Source organism: Mixophyes fleayi, chromosome 5 (assembly GCF_038048845.1).
Source record: "Mixophyes fleayi isolate aMixFle1 chromosome 5, aMixFle1.hap1, whole genome shotgun sequence".
In the NCBI taxonomy this organism is placed as follows: Eukaryota; Metazoa; Chordata; class Amphibia; order Anura; family Limnodynastidae; genus Mixophyes; species Mixophyes fleayi.
Genome location: NC_134406.1, coordinates 254,159,559 through 254,177,603, shown reverse-complemented (window position 1 = coordinate 254,177,603; position 18,045 = coordinate 254,159,559). Strand labels below are relative to the sequence as shown.

The window sequence follows — 18,045 nt, the reverse complement described above, 5'->3', positions numbered from 1 at the left end:
TAAACAAGTTAGTATTTACCATTTTCCCTTGTTTCTTTTTCTTCAGACCGCTAATATTGGTTTGTGACTCCGGACTACCATGGTAACCACAGCCACATGATGTAGTGAGCAGGGAGGCTTTAGAATGCTTTACTGAGCTCTGTATGCATTATGACATCCCCCTCCTCCCCTCTGCCATCACATGACATGCTAAGAGCTGTGAGCCTGTGCCTGTGCAACTGACTGTGTCTGGTAACCATTTTTGTTTGCCAACCAGAAAGCTTTTAAATAGGAGATAATGATATGCAGAAGGGTAATAAATTGACTGTCAGATATATATCATTATAAAAATAGCCTGAGACTTCTCCAATGAGCCGGAATTTTATTCCATCCATATACATGCATAGTAACAACATTTGTTGAGAAATTATTTCTATCAGAAGTAGAACTTTTATCTCTGTGATCACCAGTCGCAGTATTGTTACACTTATAGGTACTGTAAATATATAATACATATGAATTAGATTCATATTTGCAGCATCATGTTTAGGGTTAAGATTTTTAACTGTATTTCTTAAAAGATAAAACTGGCTGACTTCAGTTCATAACTTACAATACTGCTTCCGGTAAATTTGTTCATTCATTATAAAGTATTGCATTAACAGCAAAGATTTTTTTAAAAATTCAGACAAAAATGCATCAGCAAATGAAAATACAGTTACTATACAAAAAAAAAAATCCATCTTCATTTAACATACAGTTTTCGGATTGAAAAAGTGAACAGGAACAGACTGCTACATACAAATGCAAAGCCTAATGTCTAAATTATTGTATCTGCTAAAGTATAGCTGTGATGTAAGAAGATTCTAATTGTATTGGGTCTTAACGGAGCTATATTCACACCGACCTGCTTGAAATGCCAATCACTGCTTTCGACTGTGATTGGCCAGAAGTTTGAAAAGACTAAGAGACAATCACTACCATAGAAGGTGAAATATGACTAGTTGCAGTGGCAGAACTGTGGGTCCGTAGCTACTGCACCCCCTGCGCCTTCTATTGGTACGTCCCTCATTGGTTATGAGTGTATATCAACCAATCATATCTTGTCGTCAAGAGCACTGAAAATTCTCTTACTTTTCTATTGTCTTCCAGCTGATCACTGTCAAACGCAACTATTGGCATTTAAAGGACAGGATATTGGGTACACAACCCATATAATGCAAATTGCTAGCACCGAAATATTTCAAAAGCATTATTTAATAATATGGGACAAATAGCAGCCAATCACGTGCTCTTGGTTTAATCGGGCAATCACATAGAATGCTATGCTGTGTCTTCATCGTATTTGTGATTGTGTGATTGTGCTGTATATGCACCATGTTATTAAATAATCTCATTTATATATTGGGTTAAAACCTGTTTAAGTTATATTTCAGCAGAGACCATCTATTCGTTCTGCAACAGCGTAGAAAAAGGGGGGGAAAAAGTCAGTATACACAAGTGCTTCTGAAGCTATTCCTAATATGTTTGTTTTTTTTCTGTAATGTTGTGTCTATATTATTTAAAATCTACTATACAGGTGCAAACCATATGTGCTACACAATAACTATACAATAACATTACAAATGACTTTAATGTAAAGTTCTTTAAATAAAAAATAACGTAACCACAGCTACAACTGGGCCCAGCGGTGACTGCTGTGCAGGATAAGTAGGTTTTTCCTGTGTAGATGGCTCCTGCACAGAAGTCAGCGCTGGGCACAAATGTATAAACACTGCTGGTAAAATAAATAATAGGGAAGAATGGCACCAATAATACACTTTTACGCATAACCATTATGGAATTACACTTCATATCTTCAAGTCATTATAAATGAATGGGTATCCTGATTGTCCAGGTCTCAATAAAGCAGCATTGTTTTTTTTTGTTTGTTTGTTTGTTTGTTTTTCTCTCTGACTGCAGGAAACAAATATACTACATAATTTACCAAAATCTCCACGCACGTTTGTTCATTTGACATGCTCGGCAGCATGTGACAAGCAGTAAAACTTTTTGTGAGTAATAAAGTTTGAAAGATTGTTAAACTGAATATCACACAGGCGACAATACTTCCCACCGGTGGCAGCTGCGCCAGAGCCGTTTAGGCTTTTCGTAACGCTCGACACCTGGTCCTCAGCCGTCGGGGCTGCAGGAGAAACATTTTCATTGGCTGCCAAAGGTTTGTCAGAAACCCAGGAGGGGGACTTGCATCCGTCTTCTTGTGGAGGGTTCTGGGAAATATTTTCTTGCTGGGAAATGACCACAGGTCTCTCCTCCTGCTTAAGTCCACCGTTCACTATTACCATACCCCTATTTTTTGGCAATAGCGGGAGTGACTCTTTCTTCAGCAGTGAACATCCATTTGAAGGTAGCTGGCTTTTGGGAGATTCGCTTCCCACATTTGTGCTTTGATCTAAATCCGCATTGTGCATTACAAGAGACCCAGATATATAATCACTTGGCTTGATGCCATAATACGGAGAGAGCTGATCCGCTCCTTTCGCTTTTTTTATTGCTCCTGGGTAAAGGCATTGTGGGAAAAACGCATTTTTGTTTTCTTCTTTCACTGTGATAAGCTGGGCTGCCTCACTAAAGACTTTAAGACCTTGAAGAGTGGCTAAGTGCGAAGAGAACAAGTTCCCGTTTGGTGAAGACTGTTTCGAGGTCCTGTTCTTTTCACACTTTATGGCCTTCCTTTCAAAGTTGGCCTCAGGACTGCTCCTTTCGCTCTCTGGGTTGGGAAACACTTTGCTTTCTAGATTCCCTATGTCATTACGTTGGTTTGCTGTAACAGGACAGAAGTTTTGCTTATGGGCAAGATAGTTTTCAACTTTATTAAAGCCTATTTTACATACCGTGCATTCATGATAGTCCAGAAGCCTTTTGGGAGACGTGGATACCCTATCTGATTGTGTTAAACATTTTTTACTGAGGTCTATAGGAGTGTCCATCTCCAGAGAGGAAATGGTTGAGTGTGAAGGTTCACATTTCACCACTGGAACACATTTAGTAATTGAAAGTGATGCTTCCAAATGTTTTGGAACAACTCCTGGAAAGATATCGCACCTGGGGTGATAACAGTCCCCCAGTCCTTCCGCTGACTCTTGAGCAGATGTACATGGGTTGCCAAGATTAGCTACTTGAAGAAAATGTTGTTGAACTAGTGGAGGCCTCTGATCGTGCTCAGGCAGACACATCTCATACATCTTTCTTCTCTTCCTCGTACGCATCGTTCTCTGCATGGCAGGCACTTTGTTTAAAGCAGACCGTTTTAACGGAGGGTCATGGCGAGTAGCGCAGTAGTACTGTTTATGGACCATGAATGTTTCGTGCCTGCTAAATGTGATATTACAGGCTTCACAGGTAGTTTTGTTCGGGTCACTGTTGTCTCCATCCACCTGAGGCGGTGTGGCATTTTTTATTTCGTTGGGTTTTCCATTAATTTTTTCATCGTTGGTGCCGGTGTTGGCTAACTTTTTGACTTCCGAAGCAAATTCTTTGTCCCTTGACTTCATATTTTGCCCCAGCAAATCTAGAACAGTGCCTGAGTTGATGCTGGATGTCTGAAGGAGTTGGTTGTCGGTTTCGGAAGAATGAAGAGGCGTGTTTAGAAGGTTTACGGAATTCTGAGCGTTGGTTGGACTTACGGATTCTGGAATCTTCTCCGTAACGCTGGGGAAGTCGGTCAACTTGGTAATATGCTGCCATCGGCTGCTGCAGTAGTGTTTCTTATGTACCAAATAGTTGTCCAAGTTGTTGAACGTTATATTGCACTCAAAGCAAGTTGCTCCTTTTGGCATCAAGGGGCTGTAAATTACAGGGGGGTAGCTATTGCTGCCATGCCGTAACCTCCTATGTACCAGCTCAGACATCTTTGCAAGTATTTCTGAGGCTTGAGGGACCACTGTGATATCGTGCGGGAAAGCAAACTGTGACAGAAAAGGTCCCATTGGGAAGGAAGGTCCAAGATTGGGTTGTACTGGAGATGAAGCAAGCCTAGGGCTGGACGGCTCAGATTTGATTTTAGTGTATGAAAACACATTTTTGTTCGTTACCTCCGGCCTCTGATTGGCCAGGAAGGGATGCGGTTTCTTTTCACTCTTTTCCAGTTCACTGTCTGAGCTTGCATCTTTGTTCTGCACAGTCTTTTGGCTTCGTAGAAGTTCATTTTTATTCAGCAATTCTGGCGTCTGTTGCGCATTTGCTTCGCTGGCACCGGGAGAATGTTCTGTGTCGGCTTCCTGTTGTAGTTTACTTCCAGGGACGTGAAGCTCCTGGTGTTGTAGGAGTTCCCTCTGAGTCTGAAAGCCAAAATGGCACTGATTGCATCTAAAGGCAGCTTGAGTTAGATGAGAGAACAGGTGTTTGTGGAAGTTAATCACAGATTCTGCAGTGTAGTTACAGACTGTACATTTCAGACTGGCCCCAGGAGGAAGGAAATCTTCCACTTTAACACCTGCGAAAGACAGGAATATGTAACTACAAATAAATTGTGCTAATCTATCGACAAACTCTAAAAAATATTGTATTACATTAAAAAACATCAAATCTCTCTGGCGTTTGAAACAACATGTCATTTTGCAGTTATTCTGCTTAATTGAAAACAAGAATGCAGAGACCATGTAATCTTAAACGTGTTTTCCACCCTCAGACGAATTTAATATATTTTGTAGATATGCTCGTATATCCTTTACTAAATATATAGCTGTATATTTCTCGTTATCTTCTAAAAATAATACATCAACTATTGAATACTACACCATAAAACATTTTAGTAATATTAATAAATATAAGTTTTAATAAATCACTAAAGATCTATAAGAGAAACCGATCTTTAGTCAAAGTCAATCTGTGTTTTTTCATAGCCGGAGTTTCAACATATGTAAAATCTTGAGTTAAATGAATGTTATCTGGAACTAAACCTCAGTAATAAAGTTTCAGAGATCTCAATATGATTTACAATATCATTGTCCATATTGTTTTCCACTGAAATTAATAACATTGCATATGGGCAGGCACAGTCCTAATTTTTAAAGTTATATTACAAGCCCAATATCCTGGCATATGTTTTCTTCACTGCCAGGTTTGGACATTTTTCAAAACACAAGTGATAGAGCCTGTGTCTTAAATGAGTTGTCAACTTCTCGAAACACCACCTTGTTGTATTCTTTACCTAAAGCCAGAGATGCTAACTGCACTATGACCGCTGGTCACCTCACGCTGCCCAGTCATTTTCCTTAGAACTTCATAGAACACTGCTGAAGAGCACAGGATGGATTGTAATACTATCTCCAGGGACTCAGGGCCTCACGTAACAGTGAGGAGTGGTTCACCATCAGATTGCAGGGCCAGTTATATTAATGTGGGGCTGGCAAAAAAGTGGATAACCCCTTTAAGTACTAAAAAGTAGATTCCTGTATTTAGAAAATTATGAAGAAGTGATGTATAGGATTTGTTAAGATTTATTTTGGTCTAACATTTCAATCTGCTTCCCATTGGTCTCCTCTGTTCCCCAGACAAACAATGCACCTGCTTGTGAAATTTAGTCTTGAACCATACGGTACATATGCTGCTATAACATCCAGATCTACTCAATTTTAGATTGCAAAATCAGTCCTCCTGGAATGATTGGTGGAGATCCCTAAACAATCTACCACCTGTCCTCCAACATCAGCCACCACATTTCCCTCAAGAAGCAACACTTGCCTTACATCGATCACATAACACTGGCTGCAAAGCTCTGGAAGAAAAGGGGTTAATTAAAGACACCCAGCTTTATCAATCACTGGACCAAATTCTAGGAGGCAGGAGTCATCGAAACTCCAGCAAGCCAACTGATGGTGCTTATCTAAGTTCTGGGTGGTGGCCTGTCATGTACTACAACCTAATGTCATCATTTCGTCAGGGCCAATTATACTTCAAACCGCTGTCCAGAGGTACTCACCTTACCTGATGCCCCATCAGCCCTGGTCCACATGATTTGGATGACATGACAGTATATGCCAAAGTAAGAACATCATCAAACAGATATGAAACCCGTCTCTCTCTGCATACAGAATTTTGCCTTTTCCTCCCAATGATCCAGTGCTACCAATACCCAACTAATATTAATAATCTTCTGTCCATTATACAGATTGTAATTCTACACGTTGAATAATCTGATTGATGTACTTACCGCTGTGTGACGTTAAGTGCATTTCCAGAGCTCTGGCATTAGAAAAACTTTTTGTACACTGCGGAAATGGACAGACACTGGACATCTGTGGGGAGCTGTCCTCGTTGTCCTCCGGGAGCTGAGAGTTTTCCCTCTGACGGCCGCTGCAGTAATACATTAGGTGAGCTTGCAAGTTGCGTTCACTTCGGTACCAGATTCCACAGGATTTGCAGGGAAATATATCTTCTACAAAGGAGGCAGCATAATAAACAAAATTAACTCTTTTGCATAGACCCTTAGGGAAAGAAAACACTGTTGTGCATGATTAACACCGTTAAAATGTAATTCTTAGTGTTTATTCTTCTTCTTAGCATCCTAAATTATCATAATAATTTCTAAAAAAATAATAATATTGCATGATATACTAGACATTAACAAACTAGCACGAAAAGCAGAGTGAGCCCTGCTCACAAGAGCTTGCAATCTAAATAGGTATACTCATTTTGTTAATAAAGGGGACTGAGCGATTTTAGTGGTATGGATACTGAATGCATAAATGGCCAGGGAGACCCTGTACGGATACAATATATGAACTGCAGATGTCCAGAAGGATTCAGAAATGGAGCTACAAGGCTATTCCTGTATTTTAAGTTGTGAAGGGTTTTGGAAAACATATTAATATGCGTCTGTCAAGGGAAGTTTGGAACAGGGCACAGTGGTCAAGGTCACTACAGCAGCAGTTTGTCTAATTCTGAATAACAATTGAATATACTGATTTAAATTTATGATCAAACAGTATCGGTGCCTACAGCTGCAATCATCCATCCTACAGTTCCCTATATGGCTTGAGACTGCATAGAATTCAAGGTTGCATCTGATTAGATAAAACCCCATAATTGTCCATTCAGGTGCAGCCTTTCATCCTACACCTTTTCCAAATCACAGATGCATCTCTAGGTAAGCTTCAGGTCAGAGGCGGAACTGTCATGGGTACAGGGAGTTCTCCCTCTACTGCCACTTTCAAGGCTTCTGCATCACTCCCCAAACAGCAGAGCGGAATCCATTTCTGCTTGGCACAGTGGTTGCCACACCGCGTATGCTTAAAAGAGGCCCCCTCTCTGCTCTTCTCAGAGCAAAGAGGCCACAGCAACTCTCTGGGCCCCTGCACAAGTTTTGCCATGGGGCCCAGCAATGCATTGTTTCACTCCTGCTCCAGGTACTGATATCTAGTGAGCAGTGTTCTGTGGAATCTGGGATATAGTGAACTGGAGGGAATTAGGCTGATACATTGACCAGGGAAGAGAGGAAAGACAAAAAAGACTAAAAACTGAACATTGCTTTAAACCAGCAAAAGTAGACACTTTCATTATGGTTGGATACAAGCAAAAAAAAAAAAAGAAAAAGAAAAACTAAAAAAAGAAATAAAAAGACAAAGAGTAACCAATCCTTTACAGTAAGCTTTGCAAAACTTAAATTAGATTTAAATGTAATTGTCATCTACATGTAAGTGTTTGTCAAGATGACTCACTTCATACATGTCCACTATTGTAAATCTACAGTAAAATATTATATGCTATTAGTAAATCTTAATATTCATCACTTTATCTACCACTTATGTTTGATTGCCTTAATATGGGATTGATGCTGTACCAATCACTACTGACATCAGTAACTATTTTATTATTGTTTTAAAAAGTACAGAACAGGCATCCATCACTATTAATTTCCGAGCCGTTCTCTATTGGTCACATTCTGTTTCTGTTTTTTGCCTATTACTGAAGAACAAGTTCGTGCGCAGCTTTCTAACTGTTCAAGTATGTTACGGAGAGCTCAATATTCCAATATATAAAGTGCACCTAAGAGGTTTATATTATAAGTGTTCTACTGTATATTGTGGGTCTCTTACAAATGCAATGTTTTATAATTAAAATATTTCTGCTGTGTTAATAATTTTGTCTTCATAGCAAAGTTTAAGTTTAAAAATGCTTTCCTTGGTATGAATACAGTCTTATCTTGCACTTGAAAAGTGTTTGACAATTTCAAAAGATCTAGTATAGTCTGTGACACCTACTGTTGACAATGGCTGTAGGCAAGATAGAAGCCATGGCTGCTTGTTGAGGAAGCAATTGTATTGAGTCCAACAAGCGAGCCGGATACATTCCTTCTGTAAGAGTCATTTGAGTGGCAGCTTGTAGCCTTGAGTCGAAATCCACAACAAAGGCAATTAACTCCTCGCCCTCAGCGATCGGCTTGGTGGTTGTACACCACAGTTGTCCTCCTGTAAGCACAAATAAAGAAGTTTACCGTATAAGGCAAAATAAATCCAATTGTCAAACAGGAATTAAACAAAAATTAGTAACATCTTCAGGTTACCCGAGAGCCGAGTAACCAAAACTGTAAACAATTTACTGTAAAAGTTTCAGGGACTTTATGCACATCTATGTCACTCCAAGTCTTAATAGACTACATGCCAAAGATGAAATAACAGCCATAAATACAGAGAATTGTAGTCTGACAACAGTTGAAGAGACCGCCCTACTAAATACATTGTTTTTTCCTATCTTTCTTGTCCCCTCTGTGCTTTTCAGTGGTGTCTTTATATAATCATGCAGATACATGTATGCTTCTTGTCCTGAGTTATGACACAGTCTTGCTGTGCTCTCTGTGTTGGATGCAATTGTATCCACAGAACAGCTTTGTTTTATACACCGCAAGAAAAATAAACAACACTGTTTGCTATAAAGACATGGTTGAAAACTTTGCAAGGAGGCAAGAAATTAAAATGTAGTAATAGTTACAGGAGTGTATGTACAAGATAATAAGTTAAAGTCATCTAAAAGTGGGAACCCCTTTAATTGACAAAGCTTCCCTAGTCCTTGAGTAAATGATGTGATCTCACTTGATCTAGTTAGACACCATAGGTTTACTTATAATTAAAAACAGCAACAATTATTACTTATTCAAACATTTTAATTGAGAGTGGTTGTCTCACAATATCATAATGAATTATGTTTTATTTACAAAGCCAAAACATCACATTTTTGTTTGAAATAACACAATATACACATGAGATGTTAATCCCCTACTACAAAAGTACACTTTTATATATTTTATTATATGTATGCAGCACACACTTATCATAGGTTTATCTTCACTTAGTAGAGTTTGTTATACTTTTCTGGTGGTCATCAGTAGGAGTCATGAACACATCATCTCTGAGATAGGCGGAATAGGAAATGCCTTGCACCAATGATCTTTTTTTGGCAAACACAAACCAAACAGAGATAAAAACCTGATTAAAATAAAGTATCTGCAGAAGAATAGGGGATGTAATCTCATTTATATAATTAATTTAAAAAGCAGTACAAGCCTTCTTAAAAGGGAAGGTATTCACATACTTAAAGTTTATCAGCACTAGGGAATAATCCTCACAGATGTGCATATTGCTAATTATTTGAGTGGTATTATAACTTTGTCAGTGCAAAAAAAGACCAATACCTTCTGATATAGGATTGCGCCAACTATTTCCTAGACTACAAAACTGGTTGACCCAATTATCGCACCAAGCAATGAACCTTCTCGCATTTGCTTAATACAAAGCATTAAATATTATAATAATGTAAATCATGGAAGATCCGAGACGGCAGCTTTCAATTAAAGCACCATGGCGTCTGACGTCTCCCGCTACGGAGAAAGCTAAGCAGCACCGAAAGTTATGGCCAGAGAACCCAGTTAAATAAGATTGCCGGGATTCTGATAAATACAGCAAATAAGTACTAATATTGTGAATGTAGGGGATTTAGTAAAGTTATTAAATAAAGTAAAAGACCCCTTTAATTGCTGTTGCAAATGATGGCATTCTTGTGGGATTCTGCATTAAAAAAAAACTAGATTAGGTTTGATGTATTAATGAGTTGAAGGAAGAAACTAATTTGTTTAACTTGTTTAGACACAAAACAAATCACTTAAATGGTGTTATCTTTAATTCCAGACATAGGTATAAATCCATATCTGTTTTGGCCGGAATAATATCCCATATTGTAGCGTTTACATTTTTTTGTGCATGTGGTATATAGACGCTGTATTCACTGTGCAAGTGAAAAGTGTATCCATATTGATAAGTAACACTGCAGTGTTAATCATAGGAGATAACTGCCTTTTCAACTTCACTTCATTTTTCTCCTCAAAGAGATTACAGTTTTAAAACAACTTATTACAGGAATCTGCTGGCAGAGATAAGGCCGGATGATAGTCTAGAGCTAAATTGCAGAAATTTGGACATTGTTTAGCGGGAAACACTAAACAATTAATTCGCCACGTCTGATTGATTTTAAAGATGAGGAAGCAAATATGTTTCAAAACGGAATTTTCGACGTCAATTTTTAAATTGCAGATTTATACGGCACCGCCAACAGGCGAAATTATATAACAAATTGATTTCCAAGATGAAATATGTGAAGTTATTTTCCTATTTGTCAGCTTATTTTGTTATTATTCTATTTACTTAGCAAAATATTGTTATCCATTGGATATAGAGTAATTAAATATTTTTGCTTTTTTTTTTTACCATCAAGAGCCAAAGAAGAATAACAGAACATAGAAGTAGATTTGTATCAATGGAACCTGCAGGGACACTCCATTGTCTTAGCCACTAGCCACACCTCATGCATGCAGAACGTTCTCTAATTTTGTTGGATGTGTCGTAGAACAGACTATAGTGACAGCATCCTCTTGCCTGGTAGGTTTACATCAATTTGTTTTTCTTATTCCCTCAGTTTTTTTCTCCCTTACTGATGAAAGAGAGGAAGCAGTTTGACTTCTATAATCTAATATATAAATGCCTAGTGGCGTGTGTGGGAAAAAAAAAACAAGCTGCAGCGCCACCTACTGGGCAGAGTTATACACTGACCTATATATTTCTTGAAGGAGAAGTGACAGTTGGGAGTGGTTGGTGGTTGCCGGGGGTGACAGTGGGGAGTTTTTAACACCTTAAGTAGCTTGATGAAGGATGTGGCGATGAAGATGAAGGATGAGGTGATGGAGAAAAATGATGAGGTGGTGACATGTGGACAAAACCACGTTAAAAAAGGGCGCTTGCGTCGGGAAGTAACGCTCTTCCCCTGAGGAGGCCTGGGCTAGGCCCAAATGCATGACAAGAACCTTTTTTACACCTTAAGTAGCTTGATTTGACTAGAATGCATGAGTATCATGCACGGGTTAACTTGTTTAATATAAATGCACACCCTACTTTGTATGTTATAAACACCAGAATAGTGACAGATGAAAGAAATATAGTTCATTGGTGCTTTTCTGAAGTGTTCATCTTGTTCTGGGAAATATTTCTCACACTCCGCCAGCGGACTTCATGTTACCTGAACCCAAGAGCTGGGTTATAGAGCACACAATTCATCCTTATCTCGACAGTAAAAATCTATGGCAGAGCTATGGACATACTGTATATGTATATGGCTCAGTGCTTAGCACTTCTGCCTCACAGCACTGCGGTCATGAGTTCAATTCCCGACCATGGCCTTATCTGTGTGGAGTTTGTATGTCCTCCCCATGTTTGCGTGGGTTTCCTCCGGGTGCTCCGCTTTCCTCCCACACTTCAAAAACATACTGGTAGGTTAATTGGCTGCTATTAAATTGACCCTAGTCTCTGTCTGTCTGTGTGTATTTTAGGGAATTTAGACTGTAAGCTCCAATGGGGCAGGGACTGATGTGAGTGAATTCTCTGTACAGCGCTGCGGAATTAGTAGCACTATATAAATAGAAGATGATGATGATATGTATATATAATGCAATATATTACCCTATAGCAAATAGCACAATTCAACTCTAGCTAGCTCCGATATGCTGTATGTGGGTGGCAGAACATTTGAGGGGTTGCCTAAATCTTGACAACCTCTTAAACCCGCCATCACTATTAAAACCAGCCACATTATCAGTACAATAAAAAAAAATCATTGAAGCTATAAAATATTGTTAATAAATAACTTTGTTTAACTTTATATGATTTATTTATCATACCCTTTATTTAAATGACTATGTTTTTCCTTTTCAAATGACTAAGACTATATAAGTCTCTGGGTTTCTAAAATCTGTGGACATGATATTCCCTGCTGTGTTAATAATCAAGATTCTTTAACCAAACAGATCTGGTTCCTTTGCAGGAAGTGTAGAACTTTTCGCTCATAATTGCTGTCAAAACTACGCTGAAGTATCTAGTGAGTTGTGATAATAAAGTATGAAATCATGGTTCAAACTTGATTACATTTTGGGAATGTGCGCTTCCCTTGCAAGAATCAGTGGTCTTAAATATCTCTCTACACCGCCAACAAAATTTCACTCACACTTTTCATTATTTTAAATAAATCATCTTCTGTGCAATGTCACAGAGCCCTTTTCCTGATAAACTCTAATTAAGATTAAGACAAGCCTTTTGGAAAGAATCCCATCATTAGCGAGCTTGATAAACACAAAAATACTCCCAGCTTGTCAACTAGAGGTAATTTGGGAGTCTTAACATGGCTATCTGTTGCTAGGAAACAGGGCTGACAAAGCTTCAATTATCTTACATTATGCGGACATACCTTAAAAAAGTAATCTGAATGGAGTTTTTGTATACAAGCGTGTCATTTTCTTGGTTGCACCTAACATTAACAGATATTACGGATTTCAATGGGTCTTTGATTAAACCTACATTTGCAAACTAATTAGGATAACAGGATTTTCAGATTGGGACTTAGATTCATAAATACTCTCAGAAAACTCATGATAAACTCACCTCCCTGTTCGTTCTTGCCCCCTTGTTTACATAACATCTCAGAATCGGTAACCCATTAAACACACACAGGTGTGGGCAGGGGGTGACTGGTATATTTGAGCCTGGGGAGGGGTCCAGACTTGGCTCAGAAGCCTATTAGGGACATTTGTGAAGAAAAAAATGTAGGTAGCCCAGTGATCTAGCCAAAGTTAGCCCACAATGGGTCCGGCCAGGGGGGCAAATGCCTGCCCCCCGCAGCCCAGCCAGCCTTTGGGTATGGTATCCATTATCTAGACTGTAATGTTAAACAACAACATCTCTAAAGCCCTTACTTAATTAATTACAATATTAAATCAGACTATAATTGATGATATAAGTATTTACCGCTTTTGCAAAATTACACCTACAAAATAAACCTTATTGCAATTAATTGTCTTCAGAGGTTCCATACAGAACTGAGTGGAGTCCTTCTGTGTACAAGTAAATTGTTTTAATTGAACTCAAAATGAGCTCCCACATTTGGTTAGTGCATTTCCAAACAAGAGCTTCATGGAGAGAGCATTATCTCAATGAGCATTATCTATTGAGTTGTGCCCCTATTCTGGTAAACTGTAGCTACTCTATAACTGACTGGTTTTCATAACTCTCTCTCGGAGATGCGGGATAAAAAGGAAGGGTGGGTGTTCCTCGATGATGATGTTACTTGCATAATCAAGTGGGTGGGGTAAAGCATATGATGACATCATCTTGTCCCTGCTCCCATAGTGTTTACTGAGGTGGGCTTGATGACACAATTTGCATCATCACTGCAGGTCTCCTCCCACTTAGCAGGTAAGAAGGAGCACTTGCATTGAAATTCTGGATTCTTTCTGTAAAAGTAGGATTTTATTGGAAATCTTATTTTCCTGTTTGATTGCCCTTTATTTGTTCAGTGCCCCTCGTAGATTGTAAGATGATTTAGGCAGAACAATCTCTACAAACTGTTTCCCTATCAGTGGCGCACGCAGGGGGGGTTTCTGAGTCTCTAGAAACCCCCCCCTGCGCTAACTAAGTGGCCACTGTCCTATACAGCAGCCGCGGCGCTGTCAAAGAAGCATCCGCGGCGGTGATGTAGTGTATACAGCACCACTGCGGACGCTTCTTAGACAGCGCCGCGGCTGCTGTATAGGACAGATCTGACGAAACGGAGCTGCTGCGCATTGTTTTTTTTGTTTTGTTTGTTTTTTGGGTCGGGGGGGGGGAACCCCCCCCCCGACAATCCTCCGTGCGCCCCTGCCTATATATATTTGTATGTAGTCTGTCTGTAACTTAACCCTTTGATTGCTATCACTATAGGATCTGCAGAGATGACATCCAGAGTTTGGGACAGACACTGTCACATACAGCTCTGTGTTCACTAATGCAGAGTGGACAAAGGAATAGCTACCTTGACACCAGCAGCACACTAGTCTCCTGAAATACTCTGTGCTGCAGAACACATTCTATTGATCTTATTTGCCACATCTCAGCCCGAAACTGGAGACATAAAGGATGAACAGGAAATTAATTTTGACTACAAAACGAGTTCTCTAACCCTGGTCATATGTTCCTTAAGACACAGATCATGTTTTTATTTTATTTATTATGTCCCAAAACACAGGTGAAATCTCCAATAAAGTACACATATTTAGTATCCCTGTAACATTAGGCGTCACAGAATAAACTGAATGGAGTATTTTCTGGGCTGAGTTAATTTTGTAAAAATAATGGAAGAATTATGCAAAAATATATTTTTTTTAACCGAAAGAGTCCAATTTTCCTCATATAATGTCCGTGAATTAAAAATATATTTACTTACTATGGGACCTAAAAAAAGGCTTATCTGTCCTGAAAAAAAAAGCAATATAAAACTTTCTTTGGTAGGGTATTCGCAGCTCAAAAGTCTAAAACATGCTTAGACCCACTGATGTGCAAATTTGACATGTACCTCTGGCAGCAAAGTGGTTAATCCTTATTGTGTAACACTGTTTATTACTGTATGTTGGCAATCGCTAAATAAAGGGAAATAATGAGGATAATAATTATCCCACCATAACTGCTGACTTTTTGTTATCTCCCGTCTCGGAGATCCTGGGAAGAGGTCCAAGGTGCAAGTGTGGGGGGACATGGCAATGTGCATTGCGCTATCCTCATGGCACCCACCCACTTCTCCAGGGAAGTGGACAGGAAGCGGGAGGGTGGACTTCTCTCCTGGGAGTCTGGGAGGACTTCACGAAATGTCACTGGTCTCCCAGAAGAGTCAGTAAAGTATAAACTATAAATTTACCACCACTACAGGACTACTACTACTACTAATAACAATATTTATTGTTGTTGTTATTAATATTATTAATCTTTATAATACAAAAATAAAATTAATGAAAATAAATAAAAAATATTCTTTGTATCCCATTGTCTTTGTTTTGTCAGAGTTTTTAAATTAGCATTGGTTAGAGAATTCCATCAAATACACTAAATTTACTTAAAAAAATAAATTAAACTTAAAAAAAAGTATCTGAAGTAGGAACAGGGCTTTTTGAAGCAGACTGGAACTAGAGCTTAGAGTCTGACCGGGCTCTGGAAACAGTTTGGAACTTGAGCTAAGAGTCTGTCACAGATCTGAAGCATCCTGGAACTGGAGCTAAGAGTGTGTCGTGGATCTGGAGACAGTGTGGAACTAGAGCTTAGAGTCTGACCTGGCTCTGGAGACAGCCTGGAGCTAGACCTAAGAGTGTGCTGTGGATTTGGAGACAGTGTGGAGCTAGAGCTTAGAGTATGACTTGTCTTTGGAAACAGCCTGGAACTTAAGCAAAGAGTCTGTCACAGATTTGAAGAAACCTGGAAATCAAGCTAAGAGTGTGTTGAGGATCTGAAGTTAGTCTGGAGCTAGAGCTTAGAGTCTGACTTGTCTCTGGAAACAGCCTGGAACTTGAGCAAAGAGTCTGTCACAGATTTGAAGAAGCCTGGAACTGGAGCTAAGAGTGTGTTGTGGATCTGGAGTTAATCTGGAGCTAGAACTTAGAGTCTAATTTGGCTCTGGAAACAGCTTGGAACTTGAGCTAAGAGTCTGTCACAGATCTGAAGCATCCTGGAACTGGAGCTTAGAATCTGACCTGGCTCTGGAGACAGCCTGGAACAGGACCTAATAGTGTGCTGTGAATTTGGAGACAGCCTGGAATTAGAGCTTAGAGTCTGACCTGGCTCTGGAGACAGTATGGAACTGGAGCTAAGCGTCTGATGTGATTCTGGAGAGAACCTGGAACTGGAACTAATAGTCTGTAGTGGCTCAGGAGACATCCTGGAACCAGAGCTAAGAGTCTCTCATGGCTTTGGAGAAAGCCTGGAACCGGAGCTAAGCATCTGATGTGATTCTGGAGACAGCCTGGAACTGGAGCTAAGAGTGTGCTGTGGATTTGGAGACAGCCTGGAAGTAAAGCTTAGACTCTAAGCCTTAGAGTCTGACCTGGCTCTGGAGACAGCCTGGAACTAGAGCTAATAGTCTGAAGTGGCTCAGTAGACAGCCTGGAACCAGAGCTAAGAGTCTCTCATGGCTTTGGAGACAGCCTGGAACTGGATCTAAGTCAATGCAGACATTCTGGAACTGATAATCCAGGAGTACCACCAACACAAGTGTTCTATTCACTCTAATAGACTCTGCTTCTACTCTCTGTATAACAGTCACAAGCAAAACTGCAGCAGAAACGTAATTTGTACAGTCTGATACAACTGCAGCTGAGTGACTCTGAAAGTGTCAGTGTTACTGTCACTCCCAACATTGTAGTTTTAGTACCTTACTATACCGGCTGAATGGTGTACAGGTGAAATAAACTCAATGTGATTTCCATATACAACGGCTCGGTATAATGCATATATCTGATGCAACAACGCTGCCAACAACGCAGGTTTAAAAGTATTTCTGGCACAAGAACACAAAATCAATCTAACAACACAATTTTAATAGATACAGCATTTACGTCAAGAATTAGGAAGGGAAGATATGAGACACAAAGCAAAATTCAGACTGAGACAAATTAAAATCTGAACTCTTGACCCATCAGGATGAAAACCGAGAAATGTTTTTTCTTCCGCTGGTCGGTTTTACTGGTCTTTGAAATTCTGCAAATTGCAGAAAGTCGGGTAGAGCGGCAACTAGCAGAGTATAAAATTAAACTGATGCAAATAGAACTAATGGCTCTATTTTTTACCATTCCGAAACAAAGTGATTATGTCTCAGCAGGATAGCATGTAACACACTGGCAATATACAATACACATGTTTTAATTAGGCTTAACTGACTGAAGTTTTCCGAGACGCCACCATTTTTTCATTTATTTTGCATCGTTAACATACTTGTCTTTCTCTTTTCTTTTTTTTATATTTTAAACTTCTTTATTCCGTGTCTCTTATTATGTGCTAGGGACTTTAAATAGCGACAAACAAAATGCCAGTTGGTTGTCATTTACTGTTTAAAGCTGTTAACACATTCAAGCGCACTCAAATATATGTCCAAATATACATATATATATCATCATTATCATCATCATTTATTTATATAGCGCCAACATATTCCGTAGCGCTTTACAATTGTGGACAAACATAATAAACTAATAATCAAACTGGGTAAAACAGACAAAGAGGTGAGAAAATCCTGCTCGCAAGCTTACAATCTATGGGACAATGGGAGATTGACACATGAGGTTAAGTCTACATTTTGCATTGTGGCCCAGCCAGACTGCAAGGTTAAAAGTGACTCATAAGCTAAATGATGATCCCGTCACACAACAATGTTGGTCAGGGGGTAGTTGTCTTGTGTGAAATTGTGTAACAGGCTAAAGGTAGCGAGGTTAAGAGGGTGGCTGAGGAATATTATAAGCTTGTCTGAAGAGGTAGATTTTCAGAGAACGCTTGAAAGTTTGTAGACCAGAGGAGAGTCTTACTTTCCTCTCTCTATATATATAAGCATTCACATATATATATAAGCATTCACTTATAAATGTTGTTATGCCTTACATAACACCAATAAAGAAATGACAGACAGCTTGGCGGGCTGTTGGCGGCACCAAGGGCCGCTTGTTGTACTCTGGTCTAC

At 39.3% G+C, this 18,045-nt stretch overlaps 1 protein-coding gene across 1 annotated transcript in view; it reads right to left on the bottom strand.

Moving 5' to 3' along the window:
* Positions 1–347: 347 nt before the first annotated feature.
* Positions 348–18,045, bottom strand: part of ZFPM2 (zinc finger protein, FOG family member 2) — a 300,634-nt gene continuing 282,936 nt past the window's right edge. Inside the window, exons 6-8 of the mRNA XM_075213954.1 lie at positions 8,244–8,450; positions 6,194–6,418; positions 348–4,474 (exon numbers count right to left, since the gene is read on the bottom strand). Coding sequence (XP_075070055.1) covers positions 1,989–4,474; positions 6,194–6,418; positions 8,244–8,450 — 2,918 coding nt within the window. The 3' untranslated portion in view covers positions 348–1,988. The remainder of the gene's footprint in view (positions 4,475–6,193; positions 6,419–8,243; positions 8,451–18,045) is intronic.